General features: G+C 38.6%; 2 protein-coding genes and 1 long non-coding RNA gene across 17 annotated transcripts in view; 1 reads left to right on the plus strand and 2 right to left on the minus strand.

Annotated features, from left to right (window-relative positions):
• LOC103724445 overlaps nucleotides 1-5,992 on the minus strand; it is a 42,367-nt gene extending 36,375 nt beyond the window's left edge. For 3 of the 13 annotated variants that reach the window (XR_003847559.1, XR_003847548.1, XR_003847558.1), the window contains exons 1-2: nucleotides 5,777-5,884; nucleotides 233-304 (exon numbers count right to left, since the gene is read on the minus strand). This is a non-coding gene — a long non-coding RNA (uncharacterized LOC103724445). Of the gene's footprint in view, nucleotides 1-147; nucleotides 205-232; nucleotides 305-2,333; nucleotides 2,368-5,776 lie in introns of those variants that run through there. The other 10 variants (XR_606821.3, XR_606817.3, XR_001872140.2 and 7 more) reach the window with 6 other exon arrangements.
• Nucleotides 5,993-6,023: 31 nt separating this feature from the next.
• On the plus strand, nucleotides 6,024-9,754 carry Smim15 (small integral membrane protein 15). Of its 2 annotated transcripts, none has more exons than XM_008821468.3 (3): nucleotides 6,024-6,161; nucleotides 7,123-7,249; nucleotides 8,087-9,754. In XM_008821468.3, exon 3 carries the CDS (start codon nucleotides 8,089-8,091, stop codon nucleotides 8,311-8,313), a length of 225 nt encoding a protein of 74 aa, XP_008819690.1. In that variant the 5' UTR covers nucleotides 6,024-6,161; nucleotides 7,123-7,249; nucleotides 8,087-8,088; the 3' UTR covers nucleotides 8,314-9,754. The 2 variants fall into 2 exon arrangements, with proteins under 2 accessions (XP_008819690.1, XP_008819719.1); XM_008821497.3 differs by lacking the exon at nucleotides 6,024-6,161 and adding an exon at nucleotides 6,204-6,344.
• Nucleotides 9,755-14,216: 4,462 nt separating this feature from the next.
• The window catches only part of Ndufaf2 (NADH:ubiquinone oxidoreductase complex assembly factor 2), a 133,885-nt gene continuing 124,308 nt past the window's right edge, over nucleotides 14,217-23,793 (minus strand). For both annotated transcript variants that reach the window (XM_008821454.2, XM_008856372.2), the window contains one exon: nucleotides 14,217-14,544. In XM_008821454.2, the coding sequence (XP_008819676.1) occupies nucleotides 14,296-14,544 (249 nt within the window). In that variant the 3' untranslated portion in view covers nucleotides 14,217-14,295. The remainder of the gene's footprint in view (nucleotides 14,545-23,793) is intronic.

Below are 23,793 nucleotides of genomic sequence, written 5' to 3' on the forward strand. Positions count from 1 at the left end.
TGACCTCTCCAGTCATGGGTATTTGGCTAGGTTTACAGTACGAGTCATGAATTCCCTTCTACTAAGTGGGCCTGAAGTCCAATTAAGACAGTTGTTGGTTACCCCCAAGATAAAAGTGCCACTATTGCACCAATGCAGATATCTTACTGGGCCAGTCATTGTTGTGGCTCATAGGCTTTACAGCTGGGTAGGACTACTGACTGCTTTTCTTCCTTGGCAGCATGCACAGTACCTTTTGGTACTATGAGAGCTGGTTGTTGGGGAGGAGGTTTCCAGGTCAGTTTCAGCTTGATTCCTCCAAGTCCTGTGGGACAACAATTCTTATTTGATGATTGGAGAATCCAGCATAGAAATGAAACGCATCTTGACATAGCAACCCAACCAAGTCATTTAAGGAACAAGACTGATATCTGAGTATGAAGATAAAGCACGGAAGCTCACTGACTCTCCAAACTTTAAGAGGTTTGAAGCCCACAGCTTCACAGGGATTTTAGTCATCCAAAAAGGTGTCCTCTAACTACAGGGACTTTGCTGCACGTGCATGTTCAGGACATGCAGGAAATTAAGAATTATAAATGCAAAAGTTATAGTGTTAAAAACAGAAGGTAACCAATGTTCAGCATTATGTGAACAAAATTCTATAAACTACACAAAGCAGAAATATATAGCCACTATATACTGACTGTGGAAAACAAAAACCATGAAAACCATAAAAACCAAACCAATCTCCCTCCCCCAACTGGTTCCAAAATATATGGAAATAGTGCTGGGCAGGCAAGAAACCTGATCTACTTCTCCTGCAATCTACACCGAGAACGTAAGGCTAAAAAATATCTAGAGAGGGCATCTAGTCTGCATAGACATTCTCATCCCATTTTCAAAGATCTCTATTTTAGATCTCTAGTCTAGCTTGTTCTTATCTCAAATCTTAGCACCCACAGTCTAGGACTAATTCTTTTTATCTTATCAATGAAAATGATGAATCACTACTTTCCTGTAGATAATTTTACATACTTGGAAACCATTAAGTAACTAGATTCCTTTAATGAGATAACCACAATGTATTAATCTCCAAACATCTTTATTTTTACACACACACCCATGTCAACACTCAAAACCTTCCAACCTTTGGTATTTTAATACAAGCTTCATAAATACCCAGGATTTAATTTATTTCATTTGCTCAAACACTAACAGTTACTGGGCTAAGGAGCAACACTGTATCTTGAAATCAGTTACTTAAAATGATAGTAAATTCAAGACTAACAAGATTGTCTCAAAAAATAAAATATAAAATTGCATCTCTCAACTCTCACCAGCAGAGCTTCCTCATGCAACTGAGGGTGATTAACACAGAAAACCACAACTGGCCAAAATGTAAAGAATAAGAGACTGGAGAACATGTGTCCCTGGTCAGGACTTCTATATTAAACCTCACAGAGCTTGGGGACCATTGTGGAAGAGCTGGTGGAAAGACTGTAAGAGCTAGGGGTAGTGGATGACCACAAGGAAACAGTTTTCCAGGCTCCTGGGATATGCGTCATATGAACTCACAGCAATGGCAACAGAAAGCACAAGATCCATGCAAACTCAAACCAGATAAAAACCCAGTATAGAACTTGGGAAAAGGGTAAGAAGTCCCAACCTTAGCTGAGGAACTATTGGTAGCTGATGACTGTTGGGTGAAGGAGAGTTGGTTTTCTTTAAGGGAGTGATGCTAGATAGGCTGACCAGGTACCAAGTGGATAGACTCATACTAGGGGACATCTGGGAACACAAACTTGACTCATAGGCCTTAACATTTATGATAGAATGCATGAAATCCAGTGAGGGTGGGGTCTAAATATAATTAAGATATACTGTATGAAATGCACAAAAATTCAATAAAAATATATATTAAAAAATCGTAAAGTTACAAAGGACCAGGACTATATAGCTCATTGGTAGAATACTTTCCTAGAATGTACTACACACTTGGGTTTAAACCCCAGTATTGCAAAAACAAGACAGTGACGTTCTTGTCATTGGAGCAATGATTTCATATAGTTTATATTTGAGTAGGAAGACAGTAAACCAGTAAACAAATATCGGACTGAAGTAAGAGCTGTGGGAAGCAAACGTGATAGTGGTGGGGAGGCCCTCTGTGACGGGCAGTACTTGTTTTGAAATCTAAGAAGGCATTAGATCTACAAAGATATGAACGAAAAGTTCCAGTAAATTTTTGACTAAAAATTTAAATTAAAAAATTACATTTAGGGGCTGGAGAGATGGCTCAGTGGTTAAGAGCACTGACTGCTCCTGCAGACAACCCGGGATCGATTCCCAGAACCCACCTGGCAACTACGAACTGTCCTTAACTCCAGTTCCAGGGGAATCCAAAGCCCTCTTCTGACCTCTGCGGCATTGCAGGACACGGGTGTACTCACATACATGCAGGCAATACACTCATACACATAAAATAAAAATAAAAAAATTTTTTTAAATTACATTTATTTATTTGTGTGTTGGGGGCATGTGCATGCCACAGTGTACCTATTGGAGGTCAGAGAACAACTTGCAGGAGTCAGTTCTCTCCTTCTGCCGTGTGCGTCCTGGGGATGGAACTTAAGCTTGACAGCTAGTGCCTTTACTCACTGAGCCATCTGGATGGCTCCCTAAGTAAAGTTTAATGAGTAATTTAATTTTGCTATATATTTATACGTAGTACTTCTGAATTATGTAACCTTGCATTACTCTCTATTGAGTTTCTAATTCTGTTTTCTAAAAAAGTTTTCATAAGCCCCTTCATTGGTGTATCATTAAGTTTTAAGAAACTCGACTTCTGGGGCTGGAGAGATGACTCAGCAGTTAAGAGCACTTGCTGCTCTGACAGAGGATCCGGATTTGGTTCCTAGCATGCACATGGCAGCTCACAATCCTCTGTAACTCCAATCCCAGGAGGATCCATGCTCTCTCTGGCATTGGGCACACACATGGTACATATATATACATGTAAGCACTCATACACAAAATAAACATTTTTTTAAATATGAAAAAGCATGCCTTCTAAGTTAAATAAACATTTCCTAGTAATATTAGCTAATATTAATACTTTAAGTGCTTCTGCCCAATATCAAATAATGGTTAAAAAATAACTATAATTGAACTAAAATTGTTTTATTGGATATCTCCAAACAAGTTGTCTAGAAAGCATTCTGATGGATACTGTACTCTAGCAGGATGAACCACTGAGGAGTTGAGGATGTAGTAGCCAAAGGGCCCAGCAGAGATGCAGATCAGTTATGCACGTGGGATGAAGACAAGCCGTCAACTGGCAAGGCTGGGAGCCTTCCCCAGCACTCCAGCTCTTTGAGACATGCTGCCACCACCTGGGCAGTAGGCAGTTTTGAAGTCAGAGGTTTTAGTTATTATTTGATTTTAGTCATTATCAGTTAACAATGATAGAGACTAAAACATACCTTTAACCACGTGAAATAAGCATTTTTTGCCAAGTTTTTGAACATTATAAATGAGCAGGGATTTTGGTGATGTTTAGAATCCTGCTTTACATTTTAAGTCTCTGGCTCCTTTCTGTAAAATAGGGGTTAGGAACACAATCCACCAGGGTGGTTTAATCACAGGATGGATTAGTGACAGTATTTGAAGTTTCTACCTCAGTACCTGATACATAGAAAGTACTCAAATGCTTTTTTAAAATTATTCTTTGGCATGACATTCCAAATTAAAAAACATAATTACTTAACAGTTAAAATGCACCTAATAAACGTATTTGCATTGTGTTGTGATGAAAAGAAAATTAAAAGAAAAATAAAATGTTACAAAACTAAACTTCAGAGATAAAAACCAATTCCATCATAAGAACTCAAATATGTGAAGAACAAAATAAGCAAAAGTACAGGCGAGAGACCTTTCAACGTCTCCTAATCAGAGTAAATATATTATTACAGAAGAATCTTCCTTCACTCCAGGGGCCACTGTGTGAGTGATTTTAATCTGGAATAGACAGTTTCTCCAAGTACTATCTCCATGGGAACTGCCCTACCACCATTCTGAGACACAGCCCAGGCTGGCCTCCGACTCACTGTGTAGCTGAGGAAGATATTGAAACCCATAACTCTCCTGCCTCCACCAAGTATTGGGAGTACAGGAGTGAGCCCTATACCCTGCTACAACTTTCTTAAAAATAAAGCCAAAGTTATTCCTTGTTACCTAAAAATGGTATTCTGAAAGGCATTTGGGAGAATAAAAAACAGGGCTGTGGAGGTACATCCCTACAATCCACCACTTGGGAGGCTGATCCAGGAGGATACAGAGTTAGAGGTCAACTTGGGCTACATATCGAGAATCTGTTACAAACAAGCAAGACCACTAACACCAACACCCTCCCCCTCCAAAAAAATGGCTAAGAATCTTTTCAAATAAAACATTAAGACTTTAAAAAAACCTGCAATGTTTCCACTAAACAGTCAGAGAACTGGCCAAATACAGACCAATTTACTATAGGGGCCCAAGGGGCACTACAAGTTAGATAGGAAGCTTTCAAGACACAAAAGAGGAAACTAACTTAAGGGTGATTATATCAGAGTACTGTAGCACTCAAAGGCAGATCTGTAAAATAAGATTGTGAAGGGATGGTCTCAGACTAAAAAGAGCTATAGAGGCTTCCTCCCATCTTCTCTGGTGTGTGTAGCTGCAGAATCCTTTCTGTAGTCCCCAGAGGCTTCCTTCCTGAGTGCTACATCTTTATTTCCAAGACTCTGGTACCTTTAACAAGACATACAGCAGAGCAACTTACTGGGAGGTAGTACTTGAGGAAGCCTGTCTATTCAAGATTTGAATGAAACATCTCCAAAATGCCCTCTGGAGAGGGCGTTAAAAAATCTGACCCCCCAACCTGGATTCTCTACTTGTAATAGTTTTAAGAAATCAGTTCACTCTAGCAAGCGAAAATTTTATTGACACAACCCAGTTATGGGTTTGCTTGTTCTGGTTACTTCAGGTACAATCTAGGTCTAAATCACCCTACAGGCTTTCAAACAAGAATAAGAAAACAACTGCTGGTAACAACATACAAACATTAACACATACCCCAGGAGCAGTATTTTAGATCCTTAGATTTATCTGCCAAGTCTGTTCCTTGGTAAATAACAGTTACTGTTGTTACATTTCAATTATACGTGTCTCAGCTTGCTCCGGAAAGAACACTTTACAGTCTCTCAAGAATAAAAACGTGCTTTATTTGGCACACACCACTGAAGGTCTTGCAACATTTACCAGAGGTAGTCAAATACCGCAAGCAGTACAGTCAAGCGATCACAAAATTTGAGCCTCAACTAAACAAGAGCTAATCTTTCAGTTCCTGTTGATTAGAAGACTATTTAACGTACCCTTTCTGCCTGTTGACTTTTGCATCCTTTTATCTGTGTACTGAAATAACAAGTACTTCTGTGAGAACTCTCTGCCCCGACAGTTTAATTACTGAGAAGTTTACTTTGGGCAAGTATCGATCATTCTTTTGTGAAATGAATTAGGCTCTCAAATGAAAAGCAAACACAACCCCTTTCCCACAACGTGCTAACATATCCCTTAGTAACAAGGCTCAAGGATCCATGCCGGCCCAGCTGGGCTTTGTCTCTGGGACAGGAGGATTTGACTATTGTTCAAGCGTTAGAGAGAGGTCGGGTGAGGTGCTGGCTGGGACACCCGAGCCCCATTCGGTTTGAGGCCCGCCTCCGTTCTCGCGGCTCTTTGGGTTGAGTTCCCGCAAACTCCTCACCCACGTCCGGCTTCGGCAGGGGAGGCCCACTGCAGGTTCCTCTTCCGCCCGCTTCCCTGGGACGCGAAGCCTCCTCGCAACCCCTACGGCCTCACCTGCCGCTCCCCGGAAACGTCCGTGCGCCCCGCCCTCGGGCCACAGCGCGGGCGCCGCCGGAAGCCGGCCCGCGACTTCCTCACCTCGCTGCGCGTCCGGCTGGCCTGTGGGTGGGACGCGAGCGCCGCGGCTTCCGCCTTCCTGCTTCCGGCTGGCGGTGAGTGGAGTGGTTTTGGGCACCCGAGGGGCGGCGAGTCTTCGCGGTCAGCGGCCCGCCGGCAGGGCGGGACAAGCAGTACACTTCGGAGGCCCAGGGCAGCGGGGGACGTGGCCCTGGTCGGGGAAGGGGGTGAGCCCGGGGCCTAGAGTCCTAAGCCCGCTGGTGGAAACAGCCTGCTGCAGCGCCGGGGACTGCGCGAGCTGGTCTCGAGCTATCCTTGCGTGCTGCGGAAGAATGCTACTTGAGTGTGAGATGCGGGGTGTCTGGGGTGTAACTGAGAGGCCTGTGGACGAGAACTCTGCCACTCACCAGGTCTTCCGCGTAGTTCTCTGTTTGCAAAAGTTATTTTGCTTGCCTCAGGAACTTGTATTAGCTCCTTACCCGACTGGAGCAGGACCATCTCGGCCACCTAGCTACAACTGGCCGCGGGTGTGAGGAAATGAGCCAGGATAGTCGACGTCTTAAGTTTGATGTGTTTTCTGTTGAAACCAGTGGCGGTTTTTTTTTTTTTTTTTTTTGACGTGGTGGGGATTGTGGGTTACCATAACTCTTTCAGTTATCTTTTTCCTATAAGAAAAGCAAACAATGTTTATTAGAGAGCAAAGCGGTGTTTGGCCCTGTAATGATGTGCCCAGTCCAGAGAATGAATAATCTTTTTAGTATAAACAGTTCAAGCTTTGGGCTGGGGATCTTTGTCAGTGTTAGAACACCTGCTGAGCATGCTTCTAGGTCTTGGATCCTCAGCAATCGGGGTGCGGGGCTCAAGGTCTCTGGATATGGTTTGCATGTCAGTGAGGGAGCTTTTCTTATAAATGAATATCATAATTTTATTCAGATACGTAATTTAGTTCTTAAATAAGTACTTGATTCCTAGTAATTAGGATTTTCTTTCAGGGCCTTTGCAATGGTGGCATACTCAGATTGGGAAGAAATAGGTGTTAAAAAGCCTGTATGTAATATTATAGAAAGACATTTTTGCTTGTCACTTTATGTACAGTATATAGAAAATTTAGAGATTTTTCATTTATAATATTATTGTTTAAGTTGTGACTTAATTCTTTTTTTCTTTTCCAACTCATCCACTATATAGAATTTAAACCTCTCAGAAGTATATGGTAGAACTAAAGAAGAAGACAACTAAGGGTCATCTGAAATTGTGGTTGGCTCACTGATAATCCCAGGAAAAAAAAAATTAGAGATCACAACTTGAGCACAAGGTAGATGATTTTTAACATCTGAGCTGAAATTTTAAGTGGCTGTATGCAGTATGCATACCCATTCCCTATCTAGGTATTCTAATTCAGCCTGTGATTAAATACTGATTTATAGAGATATAAAAGATAAGAAAACCTACCCCTGGGGCAAAATAGAAAGTGCCACCCCAGTCCACACTCTACCGATGGCCCTCCCCACCACCTCAGAAAGGAACAAGATGTATAGCACTTTTTGTGGCTACATTTCTCATATTTATTATAGTTAGGGCTGTCAACTGAAAGCCTATGGCCTAGTGTATCATTTTTTGCTTGGCATAAATGTGAATAGAGCAACATGGCTTCCTTACTTCCCTGGTCTGGAAATAGCCATTGATTACTTTGTCTTCTCTGAGAATATTTTTTGCAGTCTGGCACAAAAAGTCAAACATGGTTTCATTTGTACTTTTGTTAATTAGTACTTAGCAGTACTAATGGTGTGTCAAATGACAAACAGGATTTGGTTGTTTCCTGAAATGAGTGCATAGAAATCAAGATTTCGTGTATTAAGTCTGCTGTTACATAGTTTGTCTTGCATATAAGAAGCATGTGAGGAAGTCCTTATGACAAAGTCCAGGTGCTTTTTTTTTAAATTTTTGTATAAATTTACATTTCCTAAGTGTGTATTCTTGTTGTAGTTGAATTTTATTTTCCTAAATGGAGATAATAGTCTTTATTATACTTGAAAGAAACTGAATGACAGTGGAATTCTGATTTAACATTGTTTTGCAGCTTTTAGAGAATTTAACACTGTCTTCTATTTTCCCCCCCATTCTCCACCCCTCAATTTCCTGACTACTACAGAGATGCTTGACATAAAGGCTTGGGCTGAGTATGTTGTGGAATGGGCTGCAAAGGACCCATATGGCTTCCTTACAGCAGTTATTTTGGCCCTCACTCCACTGTTCCTAGCTAGTGCCGTTCTGTCCTGGAAGTTGGCCAAGATGATTGAAGCCAGGGAGAAAGAGCAAAAGAAGAAACAAAAACGTCAAGAAAATATTGCAAAAGCTAAACGACTAAAAAAGGATTGAAGGAACAAACTGGCTCTGCAACTAGAGAGAAATCATTTGGAAAATTATGCAGCTTTGGAAGGACTCAAATAAGGTTTCATTTGAATTCATGGTAGTATGATTAGTAATTTAAATCTGACCCTATAAATTATGCCCTGACCTCAGTACTGTGGTAATTTTAGGCTTGGAATCTACTGTCAGGCATTATAAATTAGCATTTATTATACAGGTGGCACATCCCTAAATTCAAAACCCTTAGTACTGCAAAATCTGACCCTGTGTGCAGACATGATGCCAAGAGTGGGACATTCCACATGGAGTGTGTGATTAGGGTGGGGGGGGCTGCAGTCAAATGCAGTCGAAACACAGGTGCAGTAAAAATACATTAAATGATTTTCAAACTATATGAAATATAAATGAATTTTGTGTTTAGACGTGGATCCCTTCCTCAAGGTATTATGCAGAAACTCTACAACTTGAAAAGTAAGCATTTTTGTATGTTCAACTGTAGTGAAAACAGCTGACAGTTTGGAGCTTATGTGTTCAAGTGGAAAACAGCCTGCACAGAAAAGTGGCTTTCAATTATGAATCTTATTCAAATGGTGGTTTAAGATGGGATTCAGATCTGGACAGGGTGGTATTAGGAATGTAAAAGAATTATTCTCTGAGGTGAAAAATTTACCTTAGTTTAAAAGAGATATATTAATCACAATTTAAAAATCATTGTTTATTTCTTGAAATAAAGCATTTCTTTCTCAAAAGAAATATTAGTTTTTAGCCTTTGAGACAACTGGTAATTATGAAGACGTTCTGCATTTTTAAACATAATTTTATAACAAATTCTCATCTTGACCATGTAGAACATGTAGGCTAATTTTTGTACTTCTGAAAGCTCCCATTTCCTTAGTGGAGGTAGGAAGTGTAACGGGATCCAGAGCTTGCCATGGAAATGCCAAGAGCAGTTGGTGCCATGGGATCCGTTTCTTATGCTGACTACAACTGTGGAGGAGTTAAAAGTCTTTATCAGATAATTTGCTGATTATGTAAATATACTTTTATTTTTAACTAATAGGATAGTGCTGTTTGGTTAATTTTTATTCACACAGATTCAAAGCAAAAATTAAAGTTTCACATTTGTGAAATGATACTTCATTACTGAACAAGAAAGCTTCAAAATTTTGAAAAATTTTGCTGGGCATAATAGTGATTTTAAGAACGGGATAAAATGGCAATTAGAAGTTCAAAGCTGAAAGACTTTTCAGTGGTAAAATGACCTTTTTGCCTATTAAATAAACATGGCTTTTCTAAAGGTATGGTCCAGTAACTCTCTATTGCAGTATTTAATTGCTTATTAATGTCTTCTGACCTCTGGTAATGAATTTTAATTAGAGTAATTGTCCAATGGTGTAATGAAAAAAAAAAGAAACTAAATGTTGAAATAAATTTGATACTTTTTAATAAAGAAGTCCTGAGTTTTTGTCTTTTTTGGGAAGAGTAATCATTTCAGTTACATATGTTATCCAAGTTAGACTTTTTAAAGGTTTATGAATTTCAACTATAACCACACATACTCTTAAGTAGTATAGTGCTTATCAAAATTCAAGAACCCAAGGACTTCCAGGAATGCTGAATGGACCAGTATGAATAACACTTGATGCTATTATTTTTATGTTATCAGCTCCTCCTGGTCCCACTAAGATCATTCAGTATTTATTTGTGTTATTCAGGTGATCTAGGATATACTTTTTATGTCACTGAAATTAAACAAGACTTATATAGAATGGTTTTATATATCTGTTTATGGCTATATTTTAGTGTTGGAGTAAAAATATTGAAGCAAAACATTCTCAGTTGTCTATTAAAGCTGTGGTTTCCTTGGTTTTGTTGTGGTTATTTAAAGGTAAGTAATTAACTAAAAATCTGTTTTTCTATAATTTCTCTTGAATTTATTTTGTATGTGTGAGTGTTTTGCCTATATATATAAGTGTACCACATGCATGCAATGCCCACAGGCCAGAAGAGGACATCAGATCCTCTGGAATTGGAGTTAAGGGCCCTTGTTAACTGCCATGTGGGTGCTTGGAGGATCAGCCAGTGCTCCTAACCACTGGGCCATCTCCAGCCCCTCTCAATCTTAATATGGCAATTTTGTTTAAGCTATTCTTCAGCCTTTTCTAACATTGATGGAGCCTTTGTGTATATACGTGACTTCAATAGCTTTTATTATTATTGGTGCATTTTTGTGGTGGGTGTAAAGCAGAGAATAGAGGTTTGAATTGTTCACAAAAACCCATCTTTTCTCACTAACAAATAGTGCTATTGTTCGAAGATACCTATGTTGTCCAGAATACTTTCTTTTCTTTTAAAAAAAATTTAATTGTTCTTTTATGTGTATAAGTGTATTGCCTGCATGTGTGTGTCATGCAGTGCCTGTGGAGGTTAGAAGATGGCATAGGATTCCCCTGGAACTGGAGTTAAGGATGGTTGTTAGCCACCATGTGAGTGCTGGGAATTGAACCTGTGTCTACTGCAAGAGCAGCCAGTGCTCTTAACCACTGAACTATTTTTCCAGCTTTCAGGATACTTTATCTTTTTAAAAAAAATTTTATTTATTATTTTTATTTTATGTGTATGTATGTATTGCCTGCATGTACGTAAGTGCACTCGTGTTGTGCAATGCCCCTGGAGGACAGAAGAGGCTGTCAGATCCCGTGGGCCTGGAGTTACGGACAGTTGTTAGCTGCCATGTGGGTGCTGGGATTCGAACCCAGGTCTTCTGCAAGAACAACCAATGTTCTTAACTGTTGAACCATCTCTCAAGTCCCAGGGTACTTTCTTTTAAAATGCCTGTTTCTGAATTTCAGAAAATTCAAAAATGCAGTTTGATAACCTTTTTGTGGCTGGTTTTGAGGGAAAAGGAAGCAAGCTGTCTTTCAGTCTGCCTGTTACAAACAATTTGAGCCATAGTGTGTGTGTGGTAAGATTCAGTATGGTACATGTATGTACTGTATCAGACGTGTAAGTGCATTTTGAGTCTTTGGCTGGCCCAGAACCACAGAGAACTGCCCTGCTTCTGCCTCCCAAGGGCTAGGACTAAAGGCATGTGCCACCATGCCCAGCTTTAAAACTTCATTTCTTTACAGTAAGCAAACTGAAAATAAGTTCAGGAAGCTATAAGCTGGAAAACAAATGTTGAAATACTAATAAGAGTCCCTCCCTCCCTGTGAAGAGGTACTTTATATATTTGAAATCTGGTTCTATAATAGATGAAATCTGAGTCTACTTAGGAATGATTGCCTTTATGTTACATCTAGATAGAGGATCACTCTGGTTTACTTAATATGTGGAATAAATATTTAAGGCCAAGCTCTGTATTTCTCTTAACACATTAGCAGATGGTCAGATAGCAAAAGTTTTGAAAACATAAGTAGAACCTGTTTCTTTCCGTCATCATTTCTTGAAATCTCAGTTGACTGCCAAAGACTCTCCTTCATGCTTTTTCCCCAAAGAATATAAAAGCACATTTTGAAAAACTCTGGTTTGAATAAACTTGGATTATATCATAAATAGTGTGGTTAATGAAAACACGGATTAAAAAGATCAATGCAATGGTAGCTGAGTCAAGGTTAATTAGCAAATAAATGAGAACTTTAGCGTTGGCAAAGTAAGAATGGTAATGATTTCCTTAATTTTTGTTTTTTTTTTTACTTAAAGGCATAGCTTTTATGATTAAATCTGGAATCAGTTTTTGCACTGTAGAAGTTTGTATAACGTTTAAGCCATTACTGCAAAATCCAAGTATGCTCCGATGCATGTATAGCAGAGGCAGAGAAAACCAGTAAGGATTTAGCTCTTAAGTATGTACGTAATGGTAGGTATAATATTCTTTTGCTAATATGAACATTTTCACGTTTGAGACTAAACACTTGAAAAAATAGGTATGACGCTTGTCTTGAAAAGAGACATAATAAACATTGAAATGTCCAAAATAAAGCTGTTTAACAAAATGTGGTAGGTAGGGTATTATTTAATATTTTAATTCTGCTTTGAATGTTTCACAGGTTTTAAAAAGGTTATTTAGAAAGGCAGTAATTAGGACAAGATTATCTCGTTCATTATGTAGGACATTTAAGCTGTTGGGAGCATCACCTAACAGGACAACCAATCACTTTACATGTCACAGCCTGAGGGAAAGGAGCATGGATGGATGAAGAGCTTTCCATCTTCCAGTCTGCCTTGACAGCACATGTCTGCTAATAATGGTGGGCTAATATTAGCATCCTATTTTAACATAAGGCATTTTCCCACAAGGATTTTTGGCTAAGATTTTTCTTTTGCTACTTACGTAAAACAAGTATTTTTAAAATGAAAACTAAAAATTGATGTAATTCTGCCATATGCTAAAGTATTTTAAAACAGACTCTATGGCAAACATTTGCAAAAGATGTATATAGAATGCAATTAATAAGCTAATACGAACTGGCAGCAGAAGCACTCTGGTATGTTAAGATTGACAGAATTCCTCCAATCTAGACCAAAGAACATCTTAATCTCAATTCAGAATCTAAATTATACCTCCTTTTATATTATCTATTGGCTAGCTTCCCTTTTTATTTTTTATTTTTTGCTTTTATGGCAAAATAGTGCTTTTTGATGGTGTAATGTTTAGGAACTTGGAGAGATGGCTCAGCATTTAAGAGCTGCTGATCGATTCACACCCACCTGTAACTGCAGCTCCAGGGGTTCTGATGCCTTCTTCTGGACTCTGGTTATCTACACTCAGGCATGTGCACAAACACACAAAATTAGAAATCTAAAAGGAGAGAATGTTTAACTTGGTATTACGAGAACTAAGTTCCACTCTGCTGGAACATGAGAATTATCTAGTGGCTTTTTTGTCAATCAGTATGTTATGCTAATTTTGTCACTGGATTGTTTCCGTTTAAATGTTTTATAAGATAATTACATCCTTCTGTATTTTTTAGGAAATTTTTATTTTTACCTGCTATTTAGTAAAAATTTTAATACATGTGTGATTTTAGGAATTCACTATTAATACTTAACTAAGGATTTCTTCATTTTATTCAGAGCATAACAGTTCAGGTCATTTAGTAAGCATTTATTGAGTATATATGCGAACATAGAGAAAATTATTAAAAATAAAACTGAGTTGACCTTTTGAAGGTACTTGAGTTTGTAATCTGCGGCCTCATCTACATTTTTCTTTGGTGTAACTGTAGTTTCCCTCTGTTTTGAAAACTCTTGACAGTTTTCTTTTTCAAAGTAATTTTCACTCTTATGGAACTTCACTTACCCCATTTCTCTTTCACCGTATTTTAAGATGTTCATGATGGATTGTCACCCGTTAGTGTTAGTTCCTTTGTTCAAACTCCAGCCACAGTTCCAGCATAAGCTAGTTTTTGCCCCTTTTCTCATCAGTCTGTACAGCTTTTTTTTATTACTTCAGTTTTCTTTATGGTTGCATGATTTATACACGTTCACTTTATGATTAGTTATTCTGGAATTTTACCAGGTACCTTCTCCAGAAATAAGAATCAACTTCCCTCCTCTCCCTCTTCCCCCTTTCCTCGGCATTCCCTCCCTTCCTCTTCTCCCCATCCCCTCCCCTTCTTTCCCCCTTTCCCTGTATTCCCTTCCCCTCCCTTCCTCTCAACACTACCTGGGGGTGGTTCCTAAATGAGTCTGAGGATCTCACATGTACTAAGTATTCATAGCTGAATGACACTTGTCATTAATCTAAGAAGAGAAAACAGTTGTAAGCAAATTCATAAGCAGAACCATGGATGGTTTACTGAAGCACGGAATTAAGACCTAAAAGTATTTAGGCTTCTCTAGTTTATAATCTTACATTAATAATAATAAAAAATAACTAAAGCTGTATGGAATACACAGGATACAGAAAATGCAAACCAATCAGCTTTCAGCTTTTTATTTGTTAAAATAGTTATATCCATGTAAATGAAATGGTTTACCACAGCACATTCATTGATTGTGTCTTTTGCCATCTTGTGGCATCCAGGATCCTGGCTGGAAAGTTTTACCAGTGCTGGTGGGAGCCACCGAGTGTTCTTCCTTTCCAAAGTCTGGTGAGGAGGCATGCCCTTTGATTTGAGTTGCAACAGGTGAAGGCAAGAGTTCTTCACTAGTCTCTTTGCTGAGTTTATCTTTTTCATAAAACTCTTTGCTTTTTATTTTCATTTCTTCTCTGTATTTTTCATTCTTCAGTATTTCCTGCACACATAATTGGGAAACATTAAATTTCTAGTTTAAAACATCCAAAAGGTTTTGTGAAAATAGAGTCATTAAAAATAGAAGATATTTGACTTGCATTTAGATGTGTAAGTATGTACAGGATAAGATTGAAAAGGCTTTTTGATAGTGTTATCAGTGCTAAAATGTACCTCATATTACAATAAGAAAGCTAGGAGGGGCTAGAGAGAAGGCCCAGCCCTTAAGAGCACTGGCTGCTCTTGGAGAGGTTCGGTTCCCAGCACCCACATGGCGGTAAACAGCTGTCCATAACTCTAGTTCCAGGGAATCCAATGCTTTTTTCTGACCTGCTGGGCACTCCACCACAGGGGCACAGTTACAGCCATTTAGGCAATACACTCATACACATAAAAACAGTAAAATATTTTTAAAAGACATGAAAGAGCATAGAAAAATACTACCACAAAAGTGAAACATACATGAAATTTTACATAAGTTTAAACTTAACAACTACTTTCTGCCTTAATGCTAATTATCAGTGACTACTTTTCTATTGCAGATGGAGTGGTTGGAATGGCCTTAGACAGGCACTCCTGCCTACCACTATTGTGTGGGAATTAAGGTGTGAGTGCAAAATCCACCTTCTACAGTGCCAGATCCAAGCCCCACCTACTTCTCTTTTCCTAGAGTAGTCTGGTATAGGAATGTGTTCAGTGTGTTTTAGACACTAGCTGCAGAAAGGCATTTTGCTACTGGAAATGCTCCCTCAAATCAGTGTAAATGATTTGTATAGAGAAGTTCTCCAGATCTGCTCTTTCATCTAGAATCTATACTAAAAATTAAAATGAATCTGTTAACACTGTCTTTTATTGAATACAAGACTGAAACATTTAAGGAGCATCATTACATTATACCACTAAAAGAAGGCAATTAAATCCCTTTAAGTTCCAGGGTAGAGGGCAGAGTAGAAGCATCCTTTACAAAGACTAGCATCCTAGTTACAGGAGAAACCTGTAATTCTTATAAACTTTAAATCTAGCATAGGGATTTAGTCTGAAAGTTACTTCTCTTCCATGGCAAACTAACTAGAAAAAGATTCATTACATGAGTGCTGTATCAGGGAGCCATCTTGAAAACGGTCCTGTTAGGGACTAAATTACTGTGGGGATCAAGACAGAACAACTACAATTCAGGGTTTCTTGAGACCATGTTGGACTGCCTGGGAAACTCTTGAAGAATACTAATAACAAAAAGTTCAGTTGATAGCCTCAGCCAATAGACTAGAATAAATGAGATAAAGAATATCAATCAGGACTTGACAAGGTTGATGAAGGACCAGGTAATATAGACTAATAAAAGATACTAAGAACAAGACATGCAAAACCTATGGAACAACATTAAGAGACCAAGTCTAGGAATCATCAGTATAGATGAAGGAGCAGAGGTACAGGCTTGGGCATAGAAAACCTATTCAGAGAAAAAAAATTCCTGGAATTCTCCAAATCTTAGGGAAGATGTGGCTAGGCAGATATACAAGGCATTTAGAAATCCAAATAGACATGACCAGAAAAGAACCTGTCTGCATAATGCTACAATTAACTGTCAATCAGAACATAGAACATTGAAAGCTGCAGAGAGAAGTACCAAGTCAAAAAGGCAAGCCCATCATAAGAAGCAGATTTCTCAGTGGAAACTCTAAAGGCCAGTAAAGCATAGAAAGATGTGTTTCACTTGAAATACAGCTTAGATTGCTACTGGAAGCAATGTTACCTGAATCAAAGGAGAAACAGAAATAAGCACAAATTTAAAAAAAGATCATAACCACTAAGCCAGCATTACTATGGAAGGTACTTGAAAGGATCAGTCATACAGACAGAAAAGGAAAACAAGTACAGTTATGAAAAAGAATAAATGTACTAGAACAGCAGACAAGCATCAAAAGAACTAAGACTCAAACTTGATTAATTTTGTAAGTCGACAAAACAAGGGAGAAAGAAGTGATTGTAGATTATCTAAAACAGCCAGAATAAAAACAGAATGTCAGGAACTAGTCAATTTACCTTTCAAAATAACCCTGAATATACATGGTCTCAATTCTTGAACTCAAAGACACAGAGTGGTTGGCTGGATTGAAAAAAAAAAACAATAGACAACAATTTGTTGCCTATAAGAAGTTTACCTCACTAGCAAAACAATAATGACATTCTAGCAAATGAGATCTGAAACTACACTCATATCTGACTAAACAGACTTCAGGCCAAAATTGGTCAGAAGAGGAAACAAAAGAACTCACTATATACTAATAAGCAATCATTCAAGACTATACATATATATGTCCCATACTTTAGCTCACATAGTTTTAGAAAACAAGCACTGCAGAATATAAAGGGAGAGATAGGCCCCAATACAGTAATAGTAGGTGGACTTCAGAATCCCACTTTCATCATTAGATTAGAGACAAAAAGCCAGCAATTGGTTAAATTACATCGTACATCAAATGGACTTACTAGATATCTACAAACCATCATTAGACTATACTTTCCTCAAACAATGTTTTGGGCCACAAAGCAAGTCTTAACATGTAAAAGATTAAGTTTCTGTATCTTATCAAATCACAACAGAATTAAACTAGAAATCTTAGCAAAAGAAACTATAGCAAGTATATAAACATATGGAGAGTGAATAAAACACTTTTGCATGGCCAGGAAGATGGCTTAGTGGGAAAAGGCCCCTGAGCCCGATGACATAGTTTGATCCCTGGGACCCACATGGTGGAAGGAGAGAATGGAGTCCTCTAAGTTGTCCAATGACCTCCATACAAGCACTGCAGCATTTGTACACTCAGACCCCCACATGAATAAATAGATGTAACTAAAAAATACTTTTGAACAGAGTCACTGAAGAAATTGAGAAAAAATTTAAAAATCCAAGTGTCAAATAAAATGGGAACACAACACACCAGCATCTACACAATGAAAGAAGGAAGTTTATACCTTTGAAAGCCTATATTTAAAAAACAAAAACCAAAGACTTGAAATAACCTAATGTTAGAGCTCAAGGTCTCTGAAAAACCAGCACAAATCAAATCCCAAATTAGAAGAGGTAACAGTGGGAATAAATGACATTAAAGACTAAAAGAAAAAAAGGGTTAATGAAACAAAATGGGTTTTTTTGAAAAAAAATTAAAACACCCCCCCAAGGCCCGAGTCAAATTAGTCAAAAAGGAAGAGAAGACCCAAATAAAATGGAAATCAAAAAATGGGAATATTTTAACTCATACCACTGAAATCCATATGATGATTAGGGAGTATTTTTAAAAACTGTATACCCATAAACTGGAAAATCCAGAAGAAATGGACAAATGTTTACAAATGTATGACCCATCAAAGGTAAATGAAGAGGATATAAATTTTAAGTCAATAACAAGCAATGAGATTGAAGTAGTAATAAAACCTCCCAATGACAACAACAAAACAACTGGATGTAGTCACAGTGGATTTCTACCAGTTTTAAAGAAAAAAACTATCACCAATGATCCTTAAACTCTTGCATAAAGTAGAAGTGAAGGAACCTTTCCAAACATTACAAAGCCAGTGTTACCCTGATATTAAAACCTGATAAGGGGACACACACACACACACACCACACATACACACAAAGTAGTCCAACAATGTTGAATGTAGCCACAAAAATCTTTAAAACAATACTTTCAAAATTAATTTAACAACATATTACAAAGGTCATAAAAGATGGTCAAGATGGTTTCATTCAAGGGATGCAAGGATGGTTCTACATACACAACAAGCATAACAGAGCATGTAAAAAGAATCAGGGATTTTAAAAAAAAATCACATAACCACCTCAATAGGTGCCAAAAAACCCTTTGATAAAATCCAATATTCCTTCATAATAATAAACCTGAACAAACTAGAAAGTTCACACCTTAATATAATGAACACTATGTCAACAAATCTATAACTAATGCTATATTAAATAAAGAAAAATTGAAAGCATATACTCTAATCGAAAACAAAACAAGGGTCACTTAACTGTTCTGTTCCTGTTTCCTCATGTATAAAGTGGAGATAATAGTATTATCTTTTTCATGGTAAGGATTGGGAAAACTGGCTGCTGGGCAGTGGTGGTACAACCAAAGAAGATTTACATTGATTTAAAATAGTGACTGTTTCTTCCATTACACCAAAAAATCAGTGTACCAAACATTCTTTTTTTTTTTTTTTAAGCTAATGATTAAGCCAAGGGTCTCATGCACACTAGACAAATGCTCTACTACTGAACTATCCTCAGTCCTACCTTATCTCTTTTTAAATGGGGGAAAGGTGTTCATAAGATATAATCTTTGTATTTCAGGTCAAGCTAGAGTAATTGGTAATTGGTAACACACTTTACATAAAACAAAATGGACAAATGCAAATTAAAGTTTGCAGCAATCTGTACCCAACTGATACCTGAAAAAAGGGGACTCAATTGAAATAAGCCACATCACCCCATCTTTCTGCCTGGAGGCACATTATAGGCTACAACTCATGATGTTAGAACCCAAGCAGAGGATGACATTTCATTAAATTCAAGCAGTGAAAGTAGTTGCTCAAGATGGGCTATGCCAGGCAGACTATCAAGTTCTAAAAATCTGCACAGGGGTTTGCTTGAGTGTTCACCCAAATACTAAGCTGTATATGCATGATGTGAGACTCCACAAATTCAAGTAGGAAAACCTGGCTAAGGAATACTGAGGAGCTGTAAGATGAATAACTGCTGGGGCTTGCACTGAACTTGGAGACAACCAAGCGACCTCATTGAATACCTAGGGTTGATCAGCATAAAGACCTCAGGCAGGCCACTCATTAGCACTAGGTTAATCTAATAAGACTTAAAAATAAGCCTCTTTGAGGCTACAGAGATGGCTCAGAGATTAAGAGTACTTGCTGCTCTTGCAGAGGACCCAGGTTTAGCTCCCAGCACCCACATGAGGGGGCTCACAATCACCTATAAGTCCAGTTCTAGGAGATCTGATGCCCTCTTCTGATCTCTGTAGGCATCACACGGTGCACATACAGACAAGCAGGCATGCACACATACACACATAAATAAAAATAAAAGCCTCCAAAGGTTTGAGATTACTTACAGCCAACAGTAAGGGACCTAGAAATGATGGAACCAACAAACAAGTACTTCATCATAGCTACTATAAAAATATTCATACTTGAGAGCAAAATGACCATAAGGAGGAGAAAAATGGGAAAAAAAGGGAAACAAGTGAAACTTCTAGAGGTGAAAAATAGTATGTACAATGAATATTTTAATGCTGTAACAGTGGATTAGACATGGCATAAGACAAGAACCTGAAAACAAAGCAATGGAAAGCACAGAAACTGAAATGAGAGATGAAAAAAATTCTCAAAAATAAAGCCTCAGTGAGTGATGTGACATTATCAAGTTGTTTAACATACAAGTAACAGAAAAAACATATTCAAATGGGTTAAAAATATAAATCTGCACATCCAAGAAGCTCAACAGATACCAATCAGCATAATCATAAAGCACATCAAAATTAAACTAGCAAGAAACAAAGATAAAGAGGAAACTTTTATAGGGAAAGGTCATACTGATACAAGGTCACATTGACATAAGAAATTTCACTGAGTTCTCATCAGACCAGTGCAAGCTCTAAGACTAGAGAATGGCTTTAAACTGCTTGAATAAAACAGACTGGCAACTTAGAATCCCATATCCTGTGGAAAAAAAAATTTTTTTTTGGTCTTTTTTGAGACAGGGTCTCCCTGTAGCCCCAGCTGTCCTGGAACCCACTATGTAGACCAGGCTGGCCTTGAACTCACAGAGATCTGCCTGCCTCTGCCTTCAGAGTGCTGGGATTAAAGGTGTGCACCACCACACCTGGCTTGTGAAAATATTTTTAATGAAGGAATAAAAAGAACATTTTCAAACAAGCAGAAGCTGAATTTATCACAAGCAAATCTTTACCATAAGAAACACTGAAGTCCTTCAGCTAAAGGAAAGTGATACAGATAAAAATCTGAATCTATGAAGTAGAATGAATAGTGCAGGTACTGGTTGGAATGAAGGACTTCATTGCAAAGATGCTACATTTTTTGGATGCCTTGCTAGTTGCTGAATATCCTAAAACTTGATGTCCACCCATTCCAAGTTCTCTGAGAATATGAGAACCATCATCATACTGTCCAGTGACCATACTCCTACCAAGAGTTCTTAAGCCTTGTGTTTCACCAAATCCCCCCTCCCCCACCTGCACACTCTCTCTGGGATCCCAGGGCCATGTGGTCCCTATGCCCAATGGACAAAAACTGACACAACACATTCTAGTCGGGTTTTTGTGTAGTTTTAGTTTATGACGTCTGGGAGAGGGTTACTTACAAAGGCATGAATGCCTGTGAGCCCTTTCTCTACATCTCAGCTAAACTTTTGAGATCCCTGCAGCCAGAGCACCCCCACCACCCCCAGCCCCTTGTGCTGCCAACTTCCCACGCTTCCTGGTGTCCTCAGTGATTCCCAGCATCCTCAGTGCTTCCTGGCTTCCTCAGCATCTGTCCTTAGACCTTCCCCCTCAGATTCTCTTGGGGTTCAGTGTCTCGGAGGACACACCTACCCAACACTTTGCAAACCTGATTTGGACCAGGTCTCAAAGGCAGGAGAACTGTTATTTCCATATGTAGCCCTCAAATTAATACCACTCTGCCTCTATTAGCTACTTTTCTCATCACTGTGACCAAATACCTGACAACATAATGGAGGAAGGGTTTATTTTATATACAGTTTGAAGGAACACAGTCCATCATGGTGGGGAAGGGATGGCTGTAGCTCATGGTGGTGGGAGTGTTTGGCTGGAACTCCTTACCTCCCCAACATGTTGGCAGAACAGGAAGTAGTCAGGAAGCTGGGCTAAGCTCTAGAAACATCAGTGTGCACTCCCAATGACTTACTTCTTCCAGCAGGTCCCATCTTCTAAATGTCCCACAAACTCACCAAAGAGCATTATCAGCTAGGGACCAAATGTTCAAACACATGAGCTCATGGGGACATTTCACATTCAAATCATAATCAGCATCTTAATCCTACCCTACTGTCCTAGTTTGTCTCTTCATTGCTGTGGCAAAATACTCTGACCACTACTAACTTGGGGAGGAAAGGGTTTATTTAGCTTACATATCCCAGGTCACAGTTCATCCAGGAGCCCAAGGTAGGAACTCTGGGCAGGAACCTGGAGGCAGGAGCTGGAGCACAGGCCATGGAGGAATGCTGCTTACTGGCTTGCTTCCCTGGCCCCTGCTCAGCCTGCTTTCTTATGCAACACAGGCCCACCTGCCCAGGGGTGGCACCACCCACAGTGGGCTGGGCCCTCCCACATCACTCATCAAGAAGATGCCCCTCAGACATGGCTACAGGCCAGTCCAATAGACGCAATTCTCCAATTGAGGCTCCTTCAACCCAGGTGTGTCAAGTTGACACTAAAGCTATCCAGCACACCTACTCTTACCTAAGAAAAAGCACCTGCTTACCAAGCTTTCTATGCTCTACACCATTTTCATGTCTCTCAATCTGGGATTTCAAACAGTTTACCAAAAATGGTCCTTCTAATTTCTCTGAAGCTGAGTTTCATGGACAATCAGAAAGTCATGTATGAGGCCAACCCTGTTCCCAGTGGGTGACACAAAGAGTCTCAAATATTGTTCCACAGCAGTCTCAGGGAAGAAGAGGAAGAAACTGTACTGACAACAGAGAAAGAATGAACTAAAAAAAAAAAAAAACAACAAAAAAAAAAACCCTGTATGCCAAGATGGCAAGTGTCTTGTGACACTTCTCATTTGAAAAGGCAGCATGGGTTGTTCAGCTGGAGTGAATTTGCTTAGGTTTGAGTTGTTTATGGAGCATTGTTATTGAGGAAACTAACAGACCCATTAGTATTGTTTGAATTTATGGAGTTTTTTTTATATGTCAAAATTGTAACATTAATTGCCATTGTGGAAGATGATATTAAAAAGAAAGAGGAAACACCCTGAATGCCTTCAACAAGTTCACCAGGTAAAATAAAATGCAATGGCCAATTTGCTGGTATAATTCATTAATTCAGTAATGTGAACTCAAGCTTCCAAAAGGTGTTTAAGTCTTTTGTAATGCCATTATTTGCTAAGTCCTTTTGGTATCTGTACTCATTGTTGCAAATTGATACATGAATCATAATGCCAAAAAGCTCTTAAAGTTTTTTTCATATTTTATTATTTTTATTTTATGTGTATGTGTGTATTGCCTGAGTGTAGGTAAGTGCACCTGTGTTGTGCAATGCCTGTGGAGGACAGAAGAGACTGTTGGATCCCCTGGAACTGGAGTTACGGACAGTTGTTAGCTGCCATGTGGGTGCTGGGATTTGAACCCGGGTCTTCTGCAAGAACAACCAGGGTTCTTAACTGCTGAGCCATCTCTCCTGCCCACTTTTAAAGTTTTTTATAGAAGAACTTAAATATGCATTCTACTAATATGCTGACATATAGCTGACTCACAAGCATTCGTTATTCCACTTCTATCAGACGGTCTTTATATGAAATTCTAGTGCACTGGCATTTTCCTCAATGGTGAGGATTCCAGCTCTAATACACAGTTATGGCTGTAGAAGTATTAGGTAAAAGAAATAGTCTATAGAAAGGAGGTAAAACAAATGGCAGAATGGGATGAAAGGCTTCTAGAATGTGCAAGGAGAGATACTGGAAACCAAGGTGATGTAAACCTGAGACTTTGAACAGCACTCTACAATCTGAGAGGAGAGAGTAGACACATGCTTTCTGATGAAGTTATTGTGACTGATGAAAGCTTAGATGACTTGATGGGTTCTGGGGAAAAGTAAGGACTAAGAAATATCTGAGTCAGTCCTAAGAGTCCTCTCTCTCAAGTATTCAAGCTTTTCTGTCTCTGGGGCCAGAATTGGAGCAAAGGTGTGAAAATGAACAATTCTGTGTCTGTACTAGTAAATGGAATTGAAGATTTAAACACAAAACATATACAAAACACTTTAGGAATATTGTTACTATTATACCTAGTGAACAAAGGGAGGCATGTAAACCATGGAAATTATAAGTAACTCATCATTAATTTAAGATGGCAGTAGAATTTATTTTGTGTGCTTTTGTGTGATGGGTGCATGATAAAAACAGGTAGCTCTTTCCATGATGTTATTCAAGATACCAACTCTCTAAACCAGTATTTTTTTAAAAACATTAA

Source organism: Nannospalax galili, unplaced genomic scaffold (genome assembly GCF_000622305.1).
Source record: "Nannospalax galili isolate Female #2095 unplaced genomic scaffold, S.galili_v1.0 scaffold751, whole genome shotgun sequence".
In the NCBI taxonomy this organism is placed as follows: domain Eukaryota; kingdom Metazoa; phylum Chordata; class Mammalia; order Rodentia; family Spalacidae; genus Nannospalax; species Nannospalax galili.